This window comes from Leuresthes tenuis, unplaced genomic scaffold (genome assembly GCF_036924035.1).
Source record: "Leuresthes tenuis unplaced genomic scaffold, fLeuTen1.0.hap1 SCAF_24, whole genome shotgun sequence".
Lineage (NCBI taxonomy): Eukaryota > Metazoa > Chordata > Actinopteri > Atheriniformes > Atherinopsidae > Leuresthes > Leuresthes tenuis.
In genome coordinates this window covers 1,666,552-1,685,360 of record NW_027325378.1, presented here as the reverse complement: position 1 = coordinate 1,685,360, position 18,809 = coordinate 1,666,552, and the positions used below count along the sequence as shown (strand labels likewise).

The window sequence follows — 18,809 nt, the reverse complement described above, 5'->3', positions numbered from 1 at the left end:
TGAGGACAAACGGCACGTTATATGTTCTCGAGGAAGAGAAAGTGGTCCTGAAACTGACCCCTGTGGGACTCCATATCTAACAGGAGAGACTTGAGCCGTTATTATTGACCCAAACGCAGAATGTCCTGTCTGATAAGAGCCGTTGTCCTCCTGGGTCTGTGTAAGGTGATGTAGCAGAGGCAGCACCAAGGTCCAAAAGAACCGGGACAGCAGCCATTTAAAGGGGAGGTGGGGCAAGCTGAGCTGTGGCTGCTCTTTTGTTGTGTTGTTGCTGTAAATCCCATTTTAAAGGTGTGATTCCTGTTTATGATTTATGACTCTGTTGGGAAGTAATCTGCAAACCAAGTGAATTTAGAGCAGAACTCTGGGAGTTTATTGCTTTTATTCTTGATTTATCTGTTTGATTTGGCTCTTCTCCTGGTTTGGTTTTTTTCGGCGGCTCCGGGGTGATATTTATTCTTTAAATGCAGATTAGTGTTGACTCTCTGTTTCCTAATTTTGTTCATCATCAGGCTCTCAGTCTTCCTGGCAGCACCTCTGCCTCAGAAACACTTTTTTATTTGATTTGAGCAGCAGAGTCTCTGCAGAGCTCAAAGCAAAGAAGGTGCAGAAGCAGACCGAGGGGAAGATGGAGGAAGAAGAAACAGAAAGGGAGGCTGAGGAGGAGAAAGCAGACAGTCAGAAGTAGGTCATCTCTGCCAGAACAGCAGTAAATACCACACTGATTCGGTTGGTGTCATTAAACTACATCTCAAACTCATCCTCTCAGTCAGTGTGTGAACTGGAGCTAGTCGGGAGGCGTCTGATGAATAAGTGATGGTGGAAATCTAGTTTCTTTCACTCTCCTCGCCTCCACGCCTCCTCCTCCCTTCGCGTCTCATCCTCCAAAGATCACACGAGAGGATTCCTTCTGAAGTTTCAGAGTCGAGCGCTTCACACGATTCGGTTTTCTCTGAATGAGCTGACGGGAAACTGAAAAGCTCCGGCTCACGGAGGAGCACAAACGCAGCCCTGAGAACATCCGAAAGAAAAGACGTAGCAGACCTTCACTGGAATAGCTGACCAGGTATCGGCCTTGTTCACCTGCAGTTTGCAGCTTTTTTCCACCTTCTGTTGTGCAAATGTAAGAAAATATGGAAACAAAAAGCACCATTTAAACAGAAAACTGTGGCTCTGACTGACAATCCTGCATCTTACCCTCCTGTGAAAGGGTTGCGTTACGCTGTCCACCTGCAGGATGAGTTGTATCACCATGGAAACGCGCCGGAAACGGAGAGAAAGATTCGGTAAAACGGACGTAAACGGTGAGAGTCGCAGAGCGATGACTCAGCGGCGTCTGAGGTTTGTTCTTTTAAAGATTCGGAACCGACATTTAACCCAAATCATCTCTGAAATATAAAATGAATTGAACTTAAAAATCTGCGTCAGTTAACGTCTGAGATTTCGTTTCCACGTGAAACTTATAAAACGACTAAAGGCGGAAAATGAATGAAACGTGATCAGAATAAGTCTGAGTTGCATCATCGATCGGATCGTTTTAATGACTGTTTATAGATGTCCAGAGTCTGAAAACCTGGGTCCATTTCTCGGGTTCGTTAAGGATAATAAGATCACCTGGATATGTTGATCCTGATCCTGATTGGTTAAGGACCTGTTGATCCTGATCCTGATTGGTTAAGGACCTGTTGATCCTGATCCTGATTGGTTAAGGACCTGTTGATCCTGATCCTGATTGGTTAAGGACCTGTTGATCCTGATCCTGATTGGTTAAGGATCTGTTGATCCTGATCCTGATTGGTTAAGGATCTGTTGATCCTGATCCTGATTGGTTAAGGATCTGTTGATCCTGATTGGTTAAGGATCTGTTGATCCTGATTGGTTAAGGATCTGTTGATCCTGATTGGTTAAGGATCTGTTGATCCTGATCCTGATTGGTTAAGGATCTGTTGATCCCGGTCCTGATTGGTTAAGGACCTGTTGATCCCGATCCTGATTGGTTAAGGACCTGTTGATCCCGATCCTGATTGGTTAAGGATCTGTTGATCCTGATCCTGATTCGTTAAGGATCTGTTGATCCTGATCCTGATTCGTTAAGGACCTGTTGATCCTGATCCTGATTCGTTAAGGACCTGTTGATCCTGATCCTGATTGGTTAAGGATCTGTTGATCCTGATCCTGATTGGTTAAGGATCTGTTGATCCTGATCCTGATTGGTTAAGGATCTGTTGATCCTGATCCTGATTGGTTAAGGATCTGTTGATCCTGATTGGTTAAGGACCTGTTGATCCTGATTCGTTAAGGACCTGTTGATCCTGATCCTGATTGGTTAAGGATCTGTTGATCCTGATCCTGATTGGTTAAGGACCTGTTGATCCTGATTGGTTAAGGATCTGTTGATCCTGATTGGTTAAGGATCTGTTGATCCTGATTGGTTAAGGATCTGTTGATCCTGATCCTGATTGGTTAAGGATCTGTTGATCCTGATTGGTCGCACAGGCCGCTGACTTCGGGTTTCTTGCTTAGAAACGTTACTGGATGCATTCAGGGGGAAAAACGTGGATAAACTTCTTCAATAAACGCACATTTCCATCATCTTTAAACTGTTGTTGACTCTATAATTCAGAGTTTTTAATGTAGGATGCGATTCTTCTGGTTTAACTGGATCGATGTGTCATAAAGTTCAGGATGAGTTCCTTCGATTTGTGTAGTTTTAAGTCGCTCTCCAACTGTCCTGGATGCACAATCGGCTTCTGCTCTGAGCGTCCGGCTGTGATCCTGCTGGTTGGTGAAGCGACCTGCCTTATCGTCCGAGTTCAGGAGCCGGACTCCTGCTTCCTCTGTTGCACAGGAACTCAGTTTTTCATGCTTCAGTTCAGTTTCGGATTCACCTTGTTGTCCGAAAGACGACTGCACCTGAAAGTCACCGCGGCTTTTGTGTGATTTGATCTAAACCTGAAGCTTTAAAGCAAATCTGTGGCTCCTTAACAGAGCCGGATCAGCGCTTTATCATCGTGACCCAGAAAAGATTTGACTTCCCACATGACATCCATTTTTACTTTTATCCAAAGCGACTTAGAAACGAGGAACACAGAGTGGTTAAAGTGGTTTAAAGTTAATAAAAACTGCTGCAGAGTTTAACTCCTGCCAGAGAAACTAAGATTTATCCAATAATGAACACGATCGGTTCGATCTGCGCCCACAGATGAGAAATCAAACTTCACAGGACAGGAAATGTGATTTAATAAGGAAAGAAACCCTGGTGCTGTTTGATGTTTGCCAGGACATCGTTTTTATTGTTGACCTTTTCTGATTCACATCTTCTAAATGTGAGCAGAAACCTGGTTATAGTTGGAAAAATCAAGGAAGTGTCTGTTTAAGGCATTAAAACTGAAGTCTGGTCACATGAAGCACCTCAGTCTCTCCTGCTCTCTTTTCTTTTCTTACCTTTCGGATGTTTTCTCATCAGCGTTGGGACTCGTTATGCTTAATCGGGCCGATGACGAACCCAGAGGACTATTTTCTATCCAAACTCTGTGAAACAGAGCGAGGAACTCGAGAGAATTAAGTAGTTTTTGCTCTTTGGCTGCACCTACATTTGTGGGATCGAACACCAGCTTCATAGGTTCACAAACTTCTCCAGAGTTGCTTTAAATACCAAACGCTCCTCTGTCCTTTCATGCTTCCTTGTCCTCCTTCCTGTTTCCTTTCCTTCCTTTGCTCTTTGGCCTTTTCACACTTTCCTTCCCCCTCCTCCAGCCATCCTCTGACCTTCAGACCGTCCTAAACCCGGTCTCCTCGTCAGATTTAAGCACCGCATGTAAATCTGATCCATCACTGCTTTATTGGTTCTGTCTTAAATCCTAAATGAGTCTGAGACACGGGGACAGAGGGAAGATGAATGGGTTTCTGTTGCAGTTTCCTCTGCCAGCTGTAATGAGGCCCGACTCCATCAAACCAATAATCATTTTCTCTTCAGCAGCTCCTGCCAGAAGAACTGGAGGGTTTTGTGATTGCTCTCTTCTGATTTCCTTATTTCTTTTGGCTGTGAATCCAGCGGTCCTGTTCAGAGTAGTGAAGCCATTCAGTGCTTTTTTTAAACTCCAGTTTGGTGGATGTTTGGTACTGATCAAGTAGAAATGATTTCCCTGCACATCTTCTGTTTAAGACTCCTGATCAGCCTCATTCCTGAAACCTTTAAAGTGTCCTGATCAACAGTTCTGCAGCTTTCTGAAACCTTTAAAGTGTCCCGATCAACAGTTCTGCAGCTTTCTGTAACATTTAAAGTGTCCTGATCAATAGTTCTGCAGCTTTCTGAAACCTTTAAAGTGTCCTGATCAATAGTTCTGCAGCTTTCTGAAACCTTTAAAGTGTCCTGATCAACAGTTCTGCAGCTTTCTGAAACCTTTAAAGTGTCCTGATCAACAGTTCTGCAGCTTTCTGTAACCTTTAAAGTGTCCTGATCAACAGTTCTGCAGCTTTCTGAAACCTTTAAAGTGTCCTGATCAACAGTTCTGCAGCTTTCTGAAGCTCTTTCACAGTTTTTCACAGTTTTTCTTTGGAGATTTTCTGCTTTTTCCCTCATCTTCAGTCCTTGTTCCTGAGCATTTTCAGTGTTTTTTCTTTGTTCAGCCACTTAACTCTGAGCTATGAAGCATTCAGGCAGAAAAAAGGCTCCTAACTCAAGGGATGAACCAGTGTTGTGTCGACACAGAACAGACAACTTAGCAAAGAAGCCATTTTAAACTGGATCTTTAGGCACTTTGTTACCAGCAGCCTGTCACAAAGACACATCATTTGTTCCCATTTCTTTAGCTGCATCTATGAAAAACAGCAAAGAAAACACAGTTTGACAGACAGAAAATAGGATTTCTGCAGCAACAAGGTGATTCCCAAAGAGCTATTAGCTGAAAACTTGGCATATCTCAGCATGGTGTGCAGTGAGTCCTTAAAACATTTGAGGAAACTGGACAAGTGGAGGACAAAAGAAGAAGTGTCAGGCCTAAAAAACTATCTCCAGCAGATGAACAGGATCTGAAAGTGATGTCCTTAAGAAAGAGGAAAAAATCCAGCTGTGACCTGACAGGACCTGAGAGATGCATCTGGACCTTCAGCTGATCCATCTACTGTTGGCCCAAGCCTCATCAGAAATGGGCTCCATGGAAGGGTGGCTGTCAAGAAGCCGTTCTTAAGGAAGGGAAACAGGGAGAAAAGGCTGAGCTGTGCCAAATGACACAAGAAGTGGACTGAAAATCAGTGGCAACAGGTCTTATGGAGGGATGAATCCTCCCCAGAGCCCGGACCTCAACATTATTGAAGCAGTGTGGGATCATCTGACAGAGAACGGAACAAAAGGCAGCCCACATCCAAAGAAGAGCTTTGGGATGTCCTTCAAGAAGCCTGGAGAACTATTCCTGAAGACTCCTTAAAGAAATGACAGAAAGCTTGTCTCAGAGGGTTCAGGCTGTGTTGGAGAATAAAGGAGCTCAGACCAGAGATTCACTTTAAGCTGTTTTTGCTCAGTGAGTAGATAATGTTGGGCCTTCTAAAGTATTAAAGTTGCTTTCTTTCAGTGACTTTAGTTGACATTAAATTGTTCACGTTTCTCTGCAGCATGAGCTGGAAACGTTGAAGTTTACCTGGGATCTGCAGCAGGTTGGGTGTCAGAAAACCTTCATCCAAAGTATCACATCTGCTTCAAATGGCTTCAAAACCGTTTATAATCTGAGATAAAAAAGCTTTTTGTTTCATTTAAACTCAGCGCAGTGATGAGTGTTGCTGCAGCTTCATAAACTGGACTCTGTAGAGATAATTAGTGCTTTTACAGGAGATCTTTCTGCAGCTGAACTCATTAGAGGAAAAAGAATCAGAGTTTTGAAGTGATTCAGAGGGAAGACGAAGCTCCACAGGTTTGGAACAATATCAAATAACGCCCACTCACACTTTAACACAACGTTGACCACAATCCCTCACACTGAGCAGCGCTTTATTGATCGCGGCTCGCTCTGCAGCTCTCGCTGCGTCTGTTTGGTCATGAGAAGCTGCAGGAAATCCAATCGGCGCCGGTCAGGGAGCCGTAGCGAGGCGCCTCGCCCTCTCCAAACAGAACCGCTCCGCCGCTGAGTTTCCTAAAAATCAGAAACCATCAGATGTCACAGCTGGCTTTAGCGGGAGCTTTAACCTCCTGTCGGTGATAGAAAACTCCCAGAGGAGCTAGATATGGTTTTAAATCCTTGAATGTTCACACAGTTAAACCTGGATTAGGGCGAGTTTGGTTAAATATTCCTTTGATCCACGGTTGGACCTGCTTCCTGTCGACGAACAGCAAGAAAGTTTCTAATTTTCCTACAAAATAACAATCGTGTTTTAAGCCCTTTTACACTCCTTACTAGTTAACTAGTTAAAGTGTCCTTTGACCTCACTAATTAACCATTGAGACTGGAAAAATCCACTAGTTACACTAATATGAGACACTTTAGGCTCAACTATTGAGGTCTAAAATGTTTCCGAGTTTAACTAAAAGAAGCTAAAATCTTCACTATTTAAACTATTTAACCACTCAGGACGCTTTTGGTGTATTTCTAATATGATAAAGTATTACCATATTAGAAATATACTTGTGTCAAGACCAGATTCACTGTTTTATTGTAAAGTCGAGCTTAATTTCTCATTACCTAAGACAACCTAATCATTCAGTAATTCTAATGTAGCCTTGCATGATAAACAGTGAAAACGATTGGACCATATAGCCTACTGGCCTCTGTGTATGAATGCCATTTGAGGTCATTACCGTAACAAAACACAAAACACGTGTATTGATCACTAATTTTAATTGAGCCAGTTAATTGAGACCCTGCTTAATACTAATAAGAGGGGAAAAAATAGCAAAATTGACCTAAATTTGTTTTTGCAAAAGTTAGGACAGTTTCGTGAGAATCACCCAGTTAGCCTTTTTGACCTCACTAGTTAACTAAGAGGCTAAACATGTTAGAAGTTGTACTCGTGGAAGCTAAAATGTGTACAAGTTACACCAAATGCTATTGAGGATGAAAGCCGCTTCCTATTGGCTCTTTAGTTCAGAATGAAGAATGTCAACGAATCAGAACTCAGGATTTTGTCTTTTTCCCGCCCACTTAATTTGCATATTTCAACTAGTTAACACGTTGCCCTGAGGAACTGCAACTAGTAAACTTGTGGTTCAAAGTTACATGTTAACTAGTCAGATGAAAAATCTTAATAAGTTAACTAGTTGGTCTATTTAGTCTGTGCTAGTGAACTACTTAGTACTAGTTAACTCTGACACTAGTGTGAGACTTTTTGATTCATCTAATCAACTCGTGATTACAAAATAATTACGAGTTGAACTAGTAGAACCTCAAATTGTCAGTAGTCAAACTGGTTAAACCTTTTTGACCTCACTGGTTAACTAGTTAAGTATTTACCGGTTGCACTAGTGACAGACAAAATGCTAAATTGTCTTTCTAGTTAAGTAGTCCAGGTCTATTTCTACCATAGCAGTGACCTGAGGATCAGAATGCTGACGGGTTAACTGGTTAAAGTTGAGGATGTTCACTGGTTGCACTGGTGAGGGAATACTGGTCCTTGCTAACTAATTTGTGGGGTTGAAAAAGCACCGAGTCGATGAGTTTGAGCCACAGCTGGTTGAAAAAGCACCGAGTCGATGAGTTTGAGCCGCAGCTGGTTGAAAAAGCACCGAGTCGATGAGTTTGAGCCACAGCTGGTTGAAAAAGCACCGAGTCGGTGAGTTTGAGCCACAGCTGGTTGAAAAAGCACCGAGTCGGTGAGTTTGAGCCACAGCTGGTTGAAAAAGCACCGAGTCGGTGAGTTTGAGCCACAGCTGGTTGAAAAAGCACCGAGTCGGGGAGTTTGAGCCGCAGCTGGTTGAAAAAGCACCGAGTCGGTGAGTTTGAGCCGCAGCTGGTTGAAAAAGCACCGAGTCGGTGAGTTTGAGCCGCAGCTGGTTGAAAAAGCACCGAGTCGGTGAGTTTGAGCCACAGCTGGTTGAAAAAGCACCGAGTCGGTGAGTTTGAGCCACAGCTGGTTGAAAAAGCACCGAGTCGATGAGTTTGAGCCACAGCTGGTTGAAAAAGCACCGAGTCGGTGAGTTTGAGCCACAGCTGGTTGAAAAAGCACCGAGTCGGTGAGTTTGAGCCACAGCTGGTTGAAAAAGCACCGAGTCGATGAGTTTGAGCCACAGCTGGTTGAAAAAGCACCGAGTCGGTGAGTTTGAGCCACAGCTGGTTGAAAAAGCACCGAGTCGGTGAGTTTGAGCCACAGCTGGTTGAAAAAGCACCGAGTCGATGAGTTTGAGCCACAGCTGGTTGAAAAAGCACCGAGTCGATGAGTTTGAGCCACAGCTGGTTGAAAAAGCACCGAGTCGATGAGTTTGAGCCACAGCTGGTTGAAAAAGCACCGAGTCGATGAGTTTGAGCCACAGCTGGTTGAAAAAGCACCGAGTCGGTGAGTTTGAGCCACAGCTGGTTGAAAAAGCACCGAGTCGATGAGTTTGAGCCACAGCTGGTTGAAAAAGCACCGAGTCGGTGAGTTTGAGCCACAGCTGGTTGAAAAGCACCGAGTCGATGGGTTTGAGCCACAGCTGGTTGAAAAAGCACCGAGTCGATGAGTTTGAGCCACAGCTGGTTGAAAAAGCACCGAGTCGATGAGTTTGAGCCACAGCTGGTTGAAAACGCACCGAGTCGATGAGTTTGAGCCACAGCTGGTTGAAAAAGCACAGAGTCGCTGAGTTTGAGCCACAGCTGGTTGAAAAAGCACAGAGTCGGTGAGTTTGAGCCACAGCTGGTTGAAAAAGCACCGAGTCGATGAGTTTGAGCCACAGCTGGTTGAAAAAGCACCGAGTCGATGAGTTTGAGCCACAGCTGGTTGAAAAAGCACCGAGTCGGTGAGTTTGAGCCACAGCTGGTTGAAAAAGCACCGAGTCGATGAGTTTGAGCCACAGCTGGTTGAAAAAGCACCGAGTCGGTGAGTTTGAGCCACAGCTGGTTGAAAAAGCACCGAGTCGATGAGTTTGAGCCACAGCTGGTTGAAAAAGCACCGAGTCGATGAGTTTGAGCCACAGTGTGGGTGTTTTTGGCCTAACGAGTGAGCGCCCACCTTCTTCTTTTGTTGTTGGTTTTTATTGTGCCGCCCTGAGGTTCGTTGTGCAGTGATTTGTCTCTTTGTTTGTTTTCCTTGTTTCCCTCCTCTGGCGGCCCTCGGAGGGCCTCCGAGTCTCTGCTGCACATATTTACTGTTTTTATGAGCCTCCGTTTTTTTCTTTTCTGCTCATATTGCTATTTTTATTGTCTTTTAATGGATGGAATAGAACTTAATGTGTTTGTGTGTGTGTGTTGCAGGACCTATGCAATGCGGCGTGTGCGTGATGCCTTCAGGGCCAACAGGAAAGTAGGAGACCAGAAAACTGTGGAGCGACTGATGGAGGAGGGACAGCAGACACTGGCGCTGATACAGAGACAGGTGTGACACACACACACCTGTGATTCTATCTGTGTTTGGACCCGACCTGAACCCTCAAACCGCCTAATGAGGGTCAGATGCACAAATACACATGCTCCCTGCTGGCTGCTCCCAGGTAACCAGGTTCACTGGTATGCAGATGAACACCTGTGTGGCGCCCGAACACCTGCCGTGCACACATGCACCTGGTTAATCACCCCACTGATGGTCACTTTGTTCCCACAATGCATCAGCAGCCAGTCCCAGGGGGGGATTGAGATTCTGCATTTGAATGTGTCCGGCTGTGGTCACATGACAAACATTTACAGTCTGGAATTTCCTGAGATTCCCTGGAGTTTGATCCAGTTTACATGAGGTTTCTGGAGAAGGTTTGTAGCTTCTTGGTCCAAAGTGGAGCTGGTTTACGGTGCGGGTTGGACAGGAGCTGCAGTCGGGGAGAGGAGGGAACCTCAGGGTTGCATCTCTGCTGTCTCTTTTGACATTTTAGATTCGTGGGCTGCACTCAAACACACACTGATGAACTGACAAACTGTCAGCTGTCTCCTCTGAGTTTGTTGAGGTTGAGTTTAACAACCAAATTTACATTCTGACATTTGTGGACAAAATCATTATAGCGGCTGCGATAGAAGGACTTTATGCAGAGTGTTGAGCTCGTAAAACAATAACCAGGCATCAGGAAAACAAAACCAGTTTTACTTCATAGGAATTACTCAGAAATGCAGTTACATGCGATAAAGAATACTGAATATACTGATCTTAATGGTGGAAGGTAACAGTGTAATCATGGAGATAAACGGGAAACTGAATTAATTCATCAGTAATATAAGTTGTAAGGTTATAAGGCCGTTTCCAAACTATCTGGAGTCCATTATTCTACAGAGAGAAAGATTATTCACAAGTGGAAAACATTCAGGACAGCTGTCAATCTTCCCAGGAGTGGACGTCCCAGCAAGTTCACCCCAAGGTGAAGAAGCCCAGAGCTACATCTCAGACTCTACAGGCCTCAGTTAGCATGTTAAAGGTTAAAGGTCACCCCAAGGCGAAGAAGCCCAGAGCTACATCTCAGACTCTACAGGCCTCAGTTAGCATGTTAAAGGTTAAAGGTCACCCCAAGGTGAAAAAGCCCAGAGCTACATCTCAGACTCTACAGGCCTCAGTTAGCATGTTAAAGGTTAAAGGTCACCCCAAGGTGAAAAAGCCCAGAGCTACATCTCAGACTCTACAGGCCTCAGTTAGCATGTTAAAGGTTAAAGGTCACTCCAAGGTGAAAAAGCCCAGAGCTACATCTCAGACTCTCCAGGCCTCAGTTAGCATGCTAAAGGTTAAAGGTCACCCCAAGGTGAAAAAGCCCAGAGCTACATCTCAGACTCTACAGGCCTCAGTTAGCATGTTAAAGGTTAAAGGTCACCCCAAGGTGAAAAAGCCCAGAGCTACATCTCAGACTCTACAGGCCTCAGTTAGCATGTTAAAGGTTAAAGGTCACCCCAAGGTGAAAAAGCCCAGAGCTACATCTCAGACTCTACAGGCCTCAGTTAGCATGTTAAAGGTTAAAGTTCACCCCAAGGTGAAAAAGCCCAGAGCTACATCTCAGACTCTACAGGCCTCAGTTAGCATGTTAAAGGTTAAAGGTCACCCCAAGGTGAAAAAGCCCAGAGCTACATCTCAGACTCTACAGGCCTCAGTTAGCATGTTAAAGGTTAAAGGTCACCCCAAGGTGAAAAAGCCCAGAGCTACATCTCAGACTCTCCAGGCCTCAGTTAGCATGCTAAAGGTTAAAGGTCACCCCAAGGTGAAAAAGCCCAGAGCTACATCTCAGACTCTACAGGCCTCAGTTAGCATGCTAAAGGTTAAAGGTCATGAAAAAGCCCAGAGCTACATCTCAGACTCTCCAGGCCTCAGTTAGCATGCTAAAGGTTAAAGGTCACCCCAAGGTGAAAAAGCCCAGAGCTACATCTCAGACTCTACAGGCCTCAGTTAGCATGCTAAAGGTTAAAGGTCATGAAAAAGCCCAGAGCTACATCTCAGACTCTACAGGCCTCAGTTAGCATGTTAAAGGTTAAAGGTCATGACAGCACAGTTAGAAAAAGACTGAACAAGGATGGCTTGTTTGGAAGGGCTGCAGGAGAAAGCCTCTTCTCTCTAAAAAGAACATGGCAGCACAGCTTAGGTTTGCAAAGCTGCATCTGAACAAAGCTCAAGACTTCTGGAACAATGTCCTTTGGACAGACCAGAGCAAAGTGGAGATGTTTGGTCCTAATGCACAGCAGCACGTTTGGAGGAAACCAAACACAGCATATCAGCACAAACACCTCATACCAGCTGTCAAGCACGGGGTTCACTTAGTTTCTCACTCACTGCTTCTGTGTTTTGTCTCAGCTTTACTTCAGTGAACACATGTTAAATATGAGTAACTTTGAACTAGTTGTCTCGGATTTTCTGTGTTTTCCCTCCTTTCTGCATCCACTGATTCAGATTAAATGCATCACAGGAGGAATCTGCTCCTCGTTGAAGCTCCTGGAAAAATCCATACTCACCTCTGCTCGAGTCTGTTTTATGTGCTGCAGCTTTAGGTTTCCTCCCCGGTGTGTAAGGATCTATACTGTGTGTTATATAAGAAACGGAGCAGGGTGGGGGGAGGCGCTCCATCAGGGAAGCATCATATGACAAAGACCCACAGGGAGACCCAGAAATCCCTGATAAACATGAGATGCCTCATCAGAAAGGTTCTGTTTATTCATACTGGACCGTGAGGGCTCTACCACTGAGATAAAGCTGTGACCATCGTAGAGAAAAGCTGAAAAAAGGCTCCAATCCTATGTTTTTTAATTTCTAAAGGATTTATAAATGCAACACATTAGTTTTACTGGAAGATTATTGTTGTCTTAACTACTGTAAACTGATTTAATGGAAAAAAAAGCTGCAAAATTCTTCAGAAATCTTAATAAAATTGAGTTTTTATCAATGAAAACCTTCTGGACTCTGGCACCAGTTAACGTTTCCTGTGGCCCGGCAGAATTAGGAGTTTTTCTCTTCATGTGAACACATTTATAAGTCCAGTTTGTTGCTTAAATTCAACAGGAAACATGGTTTGGTTTGTGCTTGTTAAACCTGGAGGGCAGAATGTTTGTCTCCCCCTTCTGGCAGTAAGAGGAACTACACCAAAGACGATTCTGTCTTTCCAGCAGAGGTTAGTCATTTCTGTGGCGGGTCAGAATCAGGGAGCAGGACCTCCTGTCTCTTCTCTGTGGATCTGCTTTCATTCGGCTGAGTTTCAGGTGGAATATCTCCACCAAATGTGTTTCAAATTGTAGTTTCCAAGGTCACAATGAGCTGTTACTCTCCAAAAAAGCAGCTGAGTGAGGTTTAAGAGCTCAGATCTGCAGCTCGCCGGCTGCAGGCTGTTTCTGTTGTGTAAATGCGTTTGTTTGTATTCATGCGTGGGTGTTCGGTGTGAATTAATGTGCCGCATGTGGGCGTGTTTCTCTGCATCACCGACTGTGCATACGCTTAAAAAGTTGAGTTTATTCTTAATTGTGTCTGAGTCCCTGCCCAGCTCAGTGTGTGTGTGCGCCTCTAAGCTAGCTGGAGAGGAAAGATGATGGATTGCAGCCTCTGTTTGTGGAGGAGAAACTGAAGCAGACTTCAGGGAGGACGGTTTACGACGAGGAAGTACTGAAGAAGTATTGAGGAAGAAGAGGAGGCGGCTTCATAGATTTTTGAATGACTGGATGGAGACGTCACCTGACGTCTCCTGGCAGTAGTTTGCATTGCGGGCCAGCAGAGGGCGCTGTGAAGATTTACCTGAGCTCACTTAATCAATATTAGGCCATGCAGCTGGAGCAGTTAAAGCATGTGAGGAGAGGTGAGTTTTTAACCCTGAAAGTGTGAACTTTAACTGGCTGTTTGCTCTTTAAATTCACCTTTTAAAGGGAAATCTGTGTCGCAGCAGCTGTTTAAATGAGTCATATTTACATCATGACCCAGCTTTTATCTTCAGCCGCTGAGTAATATGATCAAAAAGACATATTTTTTCTATAATTCCTCCTCCTGATACTGATAACAGGCCTATAGAACAGTCTAGCTAACATCCAGCTGTGCTAACATCTGCTAGCTTCTCTCCTCCTGTCTCTTAATGCAGCTGAAATCCTAATAAAGCCTCTAATTCCTGTTTTATTGTCTGTTATCAGACAACACAGTGACTCAGCATAACAGCAGTTAACACCTTAACCATCAGCCTCTGATGTTACAGATGCAACACGTCTGATAAAATGAGCTGTTTTTATCCCGGTTGGACTCAGAATATTAGTTCACAGGCTGAGGATGCCTTGCATCTCGCCCGTTATCAGCCCCTCAACCCCATATGGACTGCAGCTTGGTCCTGAACCAGTTAAAACAGTTAAAACTCCAGATGTGGTTCCTCTGCTGAGTGTTTAACCTTTTTAGCTAACCTTTAAAAGCATACATATTTACTTCAGCCTTCTTTATATCTTAATGTTTCCAGCTGACTTTTAGAAGCTGCAGTTGTTGCCCTGTACCACAGTCATCAGGGTTGTGTACCTCTCTGCTATCAGACAATTTGATGCCCATCTACATGCACTGAATGGGCGACGTTTCAGGGATCCAGAACGATATTTATTGTCTGTAGCTTGCACAGCTACATCTGAACAGTGTTTAAATGGCGCATGGACTCTGCTGCCTGCGTGAAAACATTCTTCAACAGTTTGTGGGATCTGCAACCAAACCTCAGTCCATCCAACCATCTATCGGGTCTATTCTAAGGTCCCCAGACCTCCTCCAGCTCTTCTGCAGGAGTACCAAGACATTCCCAAGCCAACCAACAGATCAGACCAGATCAGCAGCAACTCTTTGTTGGTCTCTGATTAACCTCTGCTTACACCAGGGCCCATACAGTGAGGTAATGATGTGGGTTCCACAGGTGAACCACCTCAACTCTCCAGCACCGTCCTAGGACCAGAATCTGTTCCTTGTTGGTCCTTGTAGGTCGTTGTTGGTCCTTGTTGGTCCTTGTAGGTCGTTGTTGGTCCTTGTAGGTCGTTGTTGGTCGTTGTTGGTCCTTGTTGGTTGTTGTTGGTCCTTGTAGGTCGTTGTTGGTCCATGTAGGTCGTTGTTGGTCCATGTAGGTCGTTGTTGGTCCATGTAGGTCGTTGTTGGTCGTTGTTGGTCCTTGTAGGTCCTTGTTGGTCCATGTTGGTCCATGTTGGTCCATGTTGGTCCATGTTGGTCCTTGTAGGTCGTTGTTGGCCCTTGTAGGTTGTTGTTGGTTGTTGTTGGTCCTTGTTGGTTGTTGTTGGTCCTTGTAGGTCCTTGTAGGTCCTTGTAGGTCCATGTTGGTCCTTGTAGGTCCATGTTGGTCCTTGTAGGTCCATGTTGGTCCTTGTAGGTCGTTGTTGGTCCTTGTAGGTCGTTGTTGGTCCATGTAGGTCGTTGTTGGTCCATGTAGGTCGTTGTTGGTCCATGTAGGTCGTTGTTGGTCCATGTAGGTCGTTGTTGGTCCTTGTAGGTCGTTGTTGGCCCTTGTAGGTTGTTGTTGGTTGTTGTTGGTCCTTGTTGGTTGTTGTTGGTCCTTGTAGGTCCTTGTAGGTCGTTGTTGGTCCATGTTGGTCCTTGTAGGTCCATGTTGGTCCTTGTAGGTCGTTGTTGGTCCTTGTAGGTCGTTGTTGGTCCTTGTAGGTCGTTGTTGGTCCTTGTAGGTCGTTGTTGGTCCTTGTAGGTCGTTGTTGGTCCATGTAGGTCGTTGTTGGTCGTTGTTGGTCCTTGTAGGTCCTTGTTGGTCCTTGTTGGTCCATGTTGGTCCATGTTGGTCCATGTTGGTCCATGTTGGTCCATGTTGGTCCTTGTAGGTCGTTGTTGGCCCTTGTAGGTTGTTGTTGGTTGTTGTTGGTCCTTGTTGGTTGTTGTTGGTCCTTGTAGGTCGTTGTTGGTCCATGTTGGTCCTTGTAGGTCCATGTTGGTCCTTGTAGGTCCATGTTGGTCCTTGTAGGTCGTTGTTGGTCCATGTAGGTCGTTGTTGGTCCATGTAGGTCGTTGTTGGTCCTTGTAGGTCGTTGTTGGCCCTTGTAGGTCGTTGTTGGTCCTTGTAGGTCGTTGTTGGTCCTTGTAGGTCGTTGTTGGTCCATGTAGGTCGTTGTTGGTCCATGTTGGTCCATGTTGGTCCTTGTAGGTCGTTGTTGGCCCTTGTAGGTTGTTGTTGGTTGTTGTTGGTCCTTGTTGGTTGTTGTTGGTCCTTGTAGGTCCTTGTAGGTCGTTGTTGGTCCATGTTGGTCCTTGTAGGTCCATGTTGGTCCTTGTAGGTCCATGTTGGTCCTTGTAGGTCCATGTTGGTCCTTGTAGGTCGTTGTTGGTCCATGTAGGTCGTTGTTGGTCCATGTAGGTCGTTGTTGGTCCTTGTAGGTCGTTGTTGGCCCTTGTAGGTCGTTGTTGGCCCTTGTAGGTCGTTGTTGGTCCTTGTAGGTCGTTGTTGGTCCTTGTAGGTCGTTGTTGGTCCATGTAGGTCGTTGTTGGTCCATGTTGGTCCATGTTGGTCCTTGTAGGTCGTTGTTGGCCCTTGTAGGTTGTTGTTGGTTGTTGTTGGTCCTTGTTGGTTGTTGTTGGTCCTTGTAGGTCCTTGTAGGTCGTTGTTGGTCCTTGTAGGTCGTTGTTGGTCCTTGTAGGTCGTTGTTGGTCCATGTAGGTCGTTGTTGGTCCATGTTGGTCCATGTTGGTCCTTGTAGGTCGTTGTTGGCCCTTGTAGGTTGTTGTTGGTTGTTGTTGGTCCTTGTTGGTTGTTGTTGGTCCTTGTAGGTCCTTGTAGGTCGTTGTTGGTCCATGTTGGTCCTTGTAGGTCCATGTTGGTCCTTGTAGGTCGTTGTTGGTCCTTGTAGGTCGTTGTTGGTCCTTGTAGGTCGTTGTTGGTCCTTGTAGGTCGTTGTTGGTCCTTGTAGGTCGTTGTTGGCCCTTGTTGGTTGTTGTTGGTCCTTGTAGGTCGTTGTTGGTCCATGTAGGTCGTTGTTGGTCCATGTAGGTCGTTGTTGGTCCTTGTAGGTCGTTGTTGGTCCATGTAGGTCGTTGTTGGTCCTTGTAGGTCCTTGTTGGTCCATGTTGGTCCTTGTAGGTCGTTGTTGGTCCTTGTAGGTTGTTGTTGGTCCTTGTTGGTTGTTGTTGGTCCTTGTTGGTTGTTGTTGGTCCTTGTAGGTCCTTGTAGGTCGTTGTTGGTCCTTGTAGGTCGTTGTTGGTCCTTGTAGGTCGTTGTTGGTCCTTGTAGGTCGTTGTTGGCCCTTGTTGGTTGTTGTTGGTCTCTGTTGGTCCTTGTTGGTTGTTGTTGGTCCATGTTGGTCCTTGTAGGTCCATGTTGGTCCTTGTAGGTCGTTGTTGGTCCATGTTGGTCCTTGTAGGTCCATGTTGGTCCTTGTAGGTCGTTGTTGGTCCTTGTAGGTCGTTGTTGGTCCATGTAGGTCGTTGTTGGTCCATGTAGGTCGTTGTTGGTCCTTGTAGGTCGTTGTTGGTCCATGTAGGTCGTTGTTGGTCCATGTAGGTCGTTGTTGGTCCTCGTAGGTCGTTGTTGGTCCTCGTTGGTCCTTGTAGGTCGTTGTTGGTCCTTGTTGGTCGTTGTTGGTCCTTGTAGGTCGTTGTTGGTCCATGTTGGTCTCTGTTGGTCCTTGTAGGTCGTTGTTGGTCCTTGTTGGTCGTTGTTGGTCCTTGTAGGTCGTTGTTGGTCCATGTTGGTCTCTGTTGGTCCTTGTAGGTCGTTGTTGGTCCTTGTTGGTCGTTGTTGGTCCTTGTAGGTCGTTGTTGGTCCATGTAGATCGTTGTTGGTTGTTGTTGGTCTCTGTTGGTCCTTGTTGGTCCTGACCTCAGTTGTGACTCCACACAGCGAAGGCTGAAGTAGCATTACGGTACCTGGATCTCATTAATACTGGTAATATTGAACCAGGTGTACTCCACTTGAACTGGATTCACACACTTCCAGTAAGAGGAATCCTTGGCTTGTTGGACTTGTTAATGTTATGGCTTCACTTCATCATCTTGTGAGTGTGCACGTGTGTGTTGTTGCGGCCTCGGAGGAGCCATTACTCATAGATTACTGCTGCTTAATGTCACCGCCGTGTCAAACCTTTGCTTCGATTTAGATGAAATGTCACATTGTGAGGTGAATTACACCTTGCCCCCCCCCCCCCCCCCCCCGAGAGCCGCAATGGACTGAATCACATCTCTGGTCTCAGAGTTCAGAAAGCACACAAAGAGTTTGTTCTCATATCTATATGAAAGAGCTGAAAGATGGTGGGAGTTATCCATATGTGCAGCTGTGTGGAGGCGTTTGTGTCTCACTGACACCATTAGCTTTTAGTTCCCTTTGGGTGGGAAGATGCTCTCAGGTTGTGTAGGTAAGAGCCTCGGTAAACGGGAAATGAGATCTCTGCTGGACTTTCACAGCGAGCAGCTTCCAGACACACACATGAATATTTGCTAAACTTGGTGGTTTCTTCTGTAAAGGTGAAGCTCATTACCAGACACACGATTAAATGTTTCTTCTTCCTGCTCTGGAGGGCTTTGTTTCAGTGGTTTAGATGTGTGTTGAAGTGATGCATCATGGGAAATGATCTCTTTAACATACTGTTCTTAGCAAGCGGAGGAGCTTTTATTTCTGTTTTAGAGTGAATTTGATGGTGTCAGATTTAGTTCCTGGATATTGGGACATTGTTTTTCATATTCAAGCGTTTTGTCCTGGAAATTCAATAAATTATTCCAAGAAGGAAGAAAACAACTTTGATCTTTTCGCATTTTCTTGTTAAAATTGTAGCAAAAACCTCTTTGAATCAGTCATTTGTTGTTAGTTTAGTGGAGAGAAGAAGAGTTTTATTTGTGTTCCTCATCCCGAAGCCCTAAATGAAACCTTATTTTACAGTTTAGTCCTAAAGTCTGTGCAGGAAAAGTCAATGTTTCAGCTCTCTGCATGAAAAACAAGCCAAACGTTACAGCCGCGGCTAACCGACGCTCAACACGGCGTTGCTTCAACTTTGAACTCCCTCTGGAATATTTCGCTGCAGAAACCAGCTGATGAGCCTTCAGTTCTGCAGAAATTTGGACCGTTGTTCTGTTTTCGAAGCAGATTCACGGCCATGCGCTTGTAGTAGAAATCAGAGCTCGTGATATTCTGGAAACCGACACTTTAACGGAGTGCGTGTTCAGATTTCAGATGTGTGTGACCCGGAAGGATCTTTGATGACGCTGCATCCAGAACCAGCCATTAACTGCTGCTGTTCAGCATGCAGGAGACAGAACTCTGAGGATAAACCTGTTAAACCTGCTGCACTCTACGG

General features: G+C 45.2%; 1 protein-coding gene across 2 annotated transcripts in view; it reads left to right on the top strand.

Moving 5' to 3' along the window:
- lyrm4 (LYR motif containing 4) overlaps window positions 1-18,809 on the top strand; it is a 48,567-nt gene that overhangs the window by 7,053 nt on the left and 22,705 nt on the right. For both annotated transcript variants that reach the window (XR_011910232.1, XM_072379030.1), the window contains exon 2: window positions 9,372-9,492. Coding sequence is in view for 1 of the 2 variants with exons in the window: in XM_072379030.1 (XP_072235131.1) it covers window positions 9,372-9,492 (121 nt within the window). In the remaining variant the exon portion in view is untranslated. The remainder of the gene's footprint in view (window positions 1-9,371; window positions 9,493-18,809) is intronic.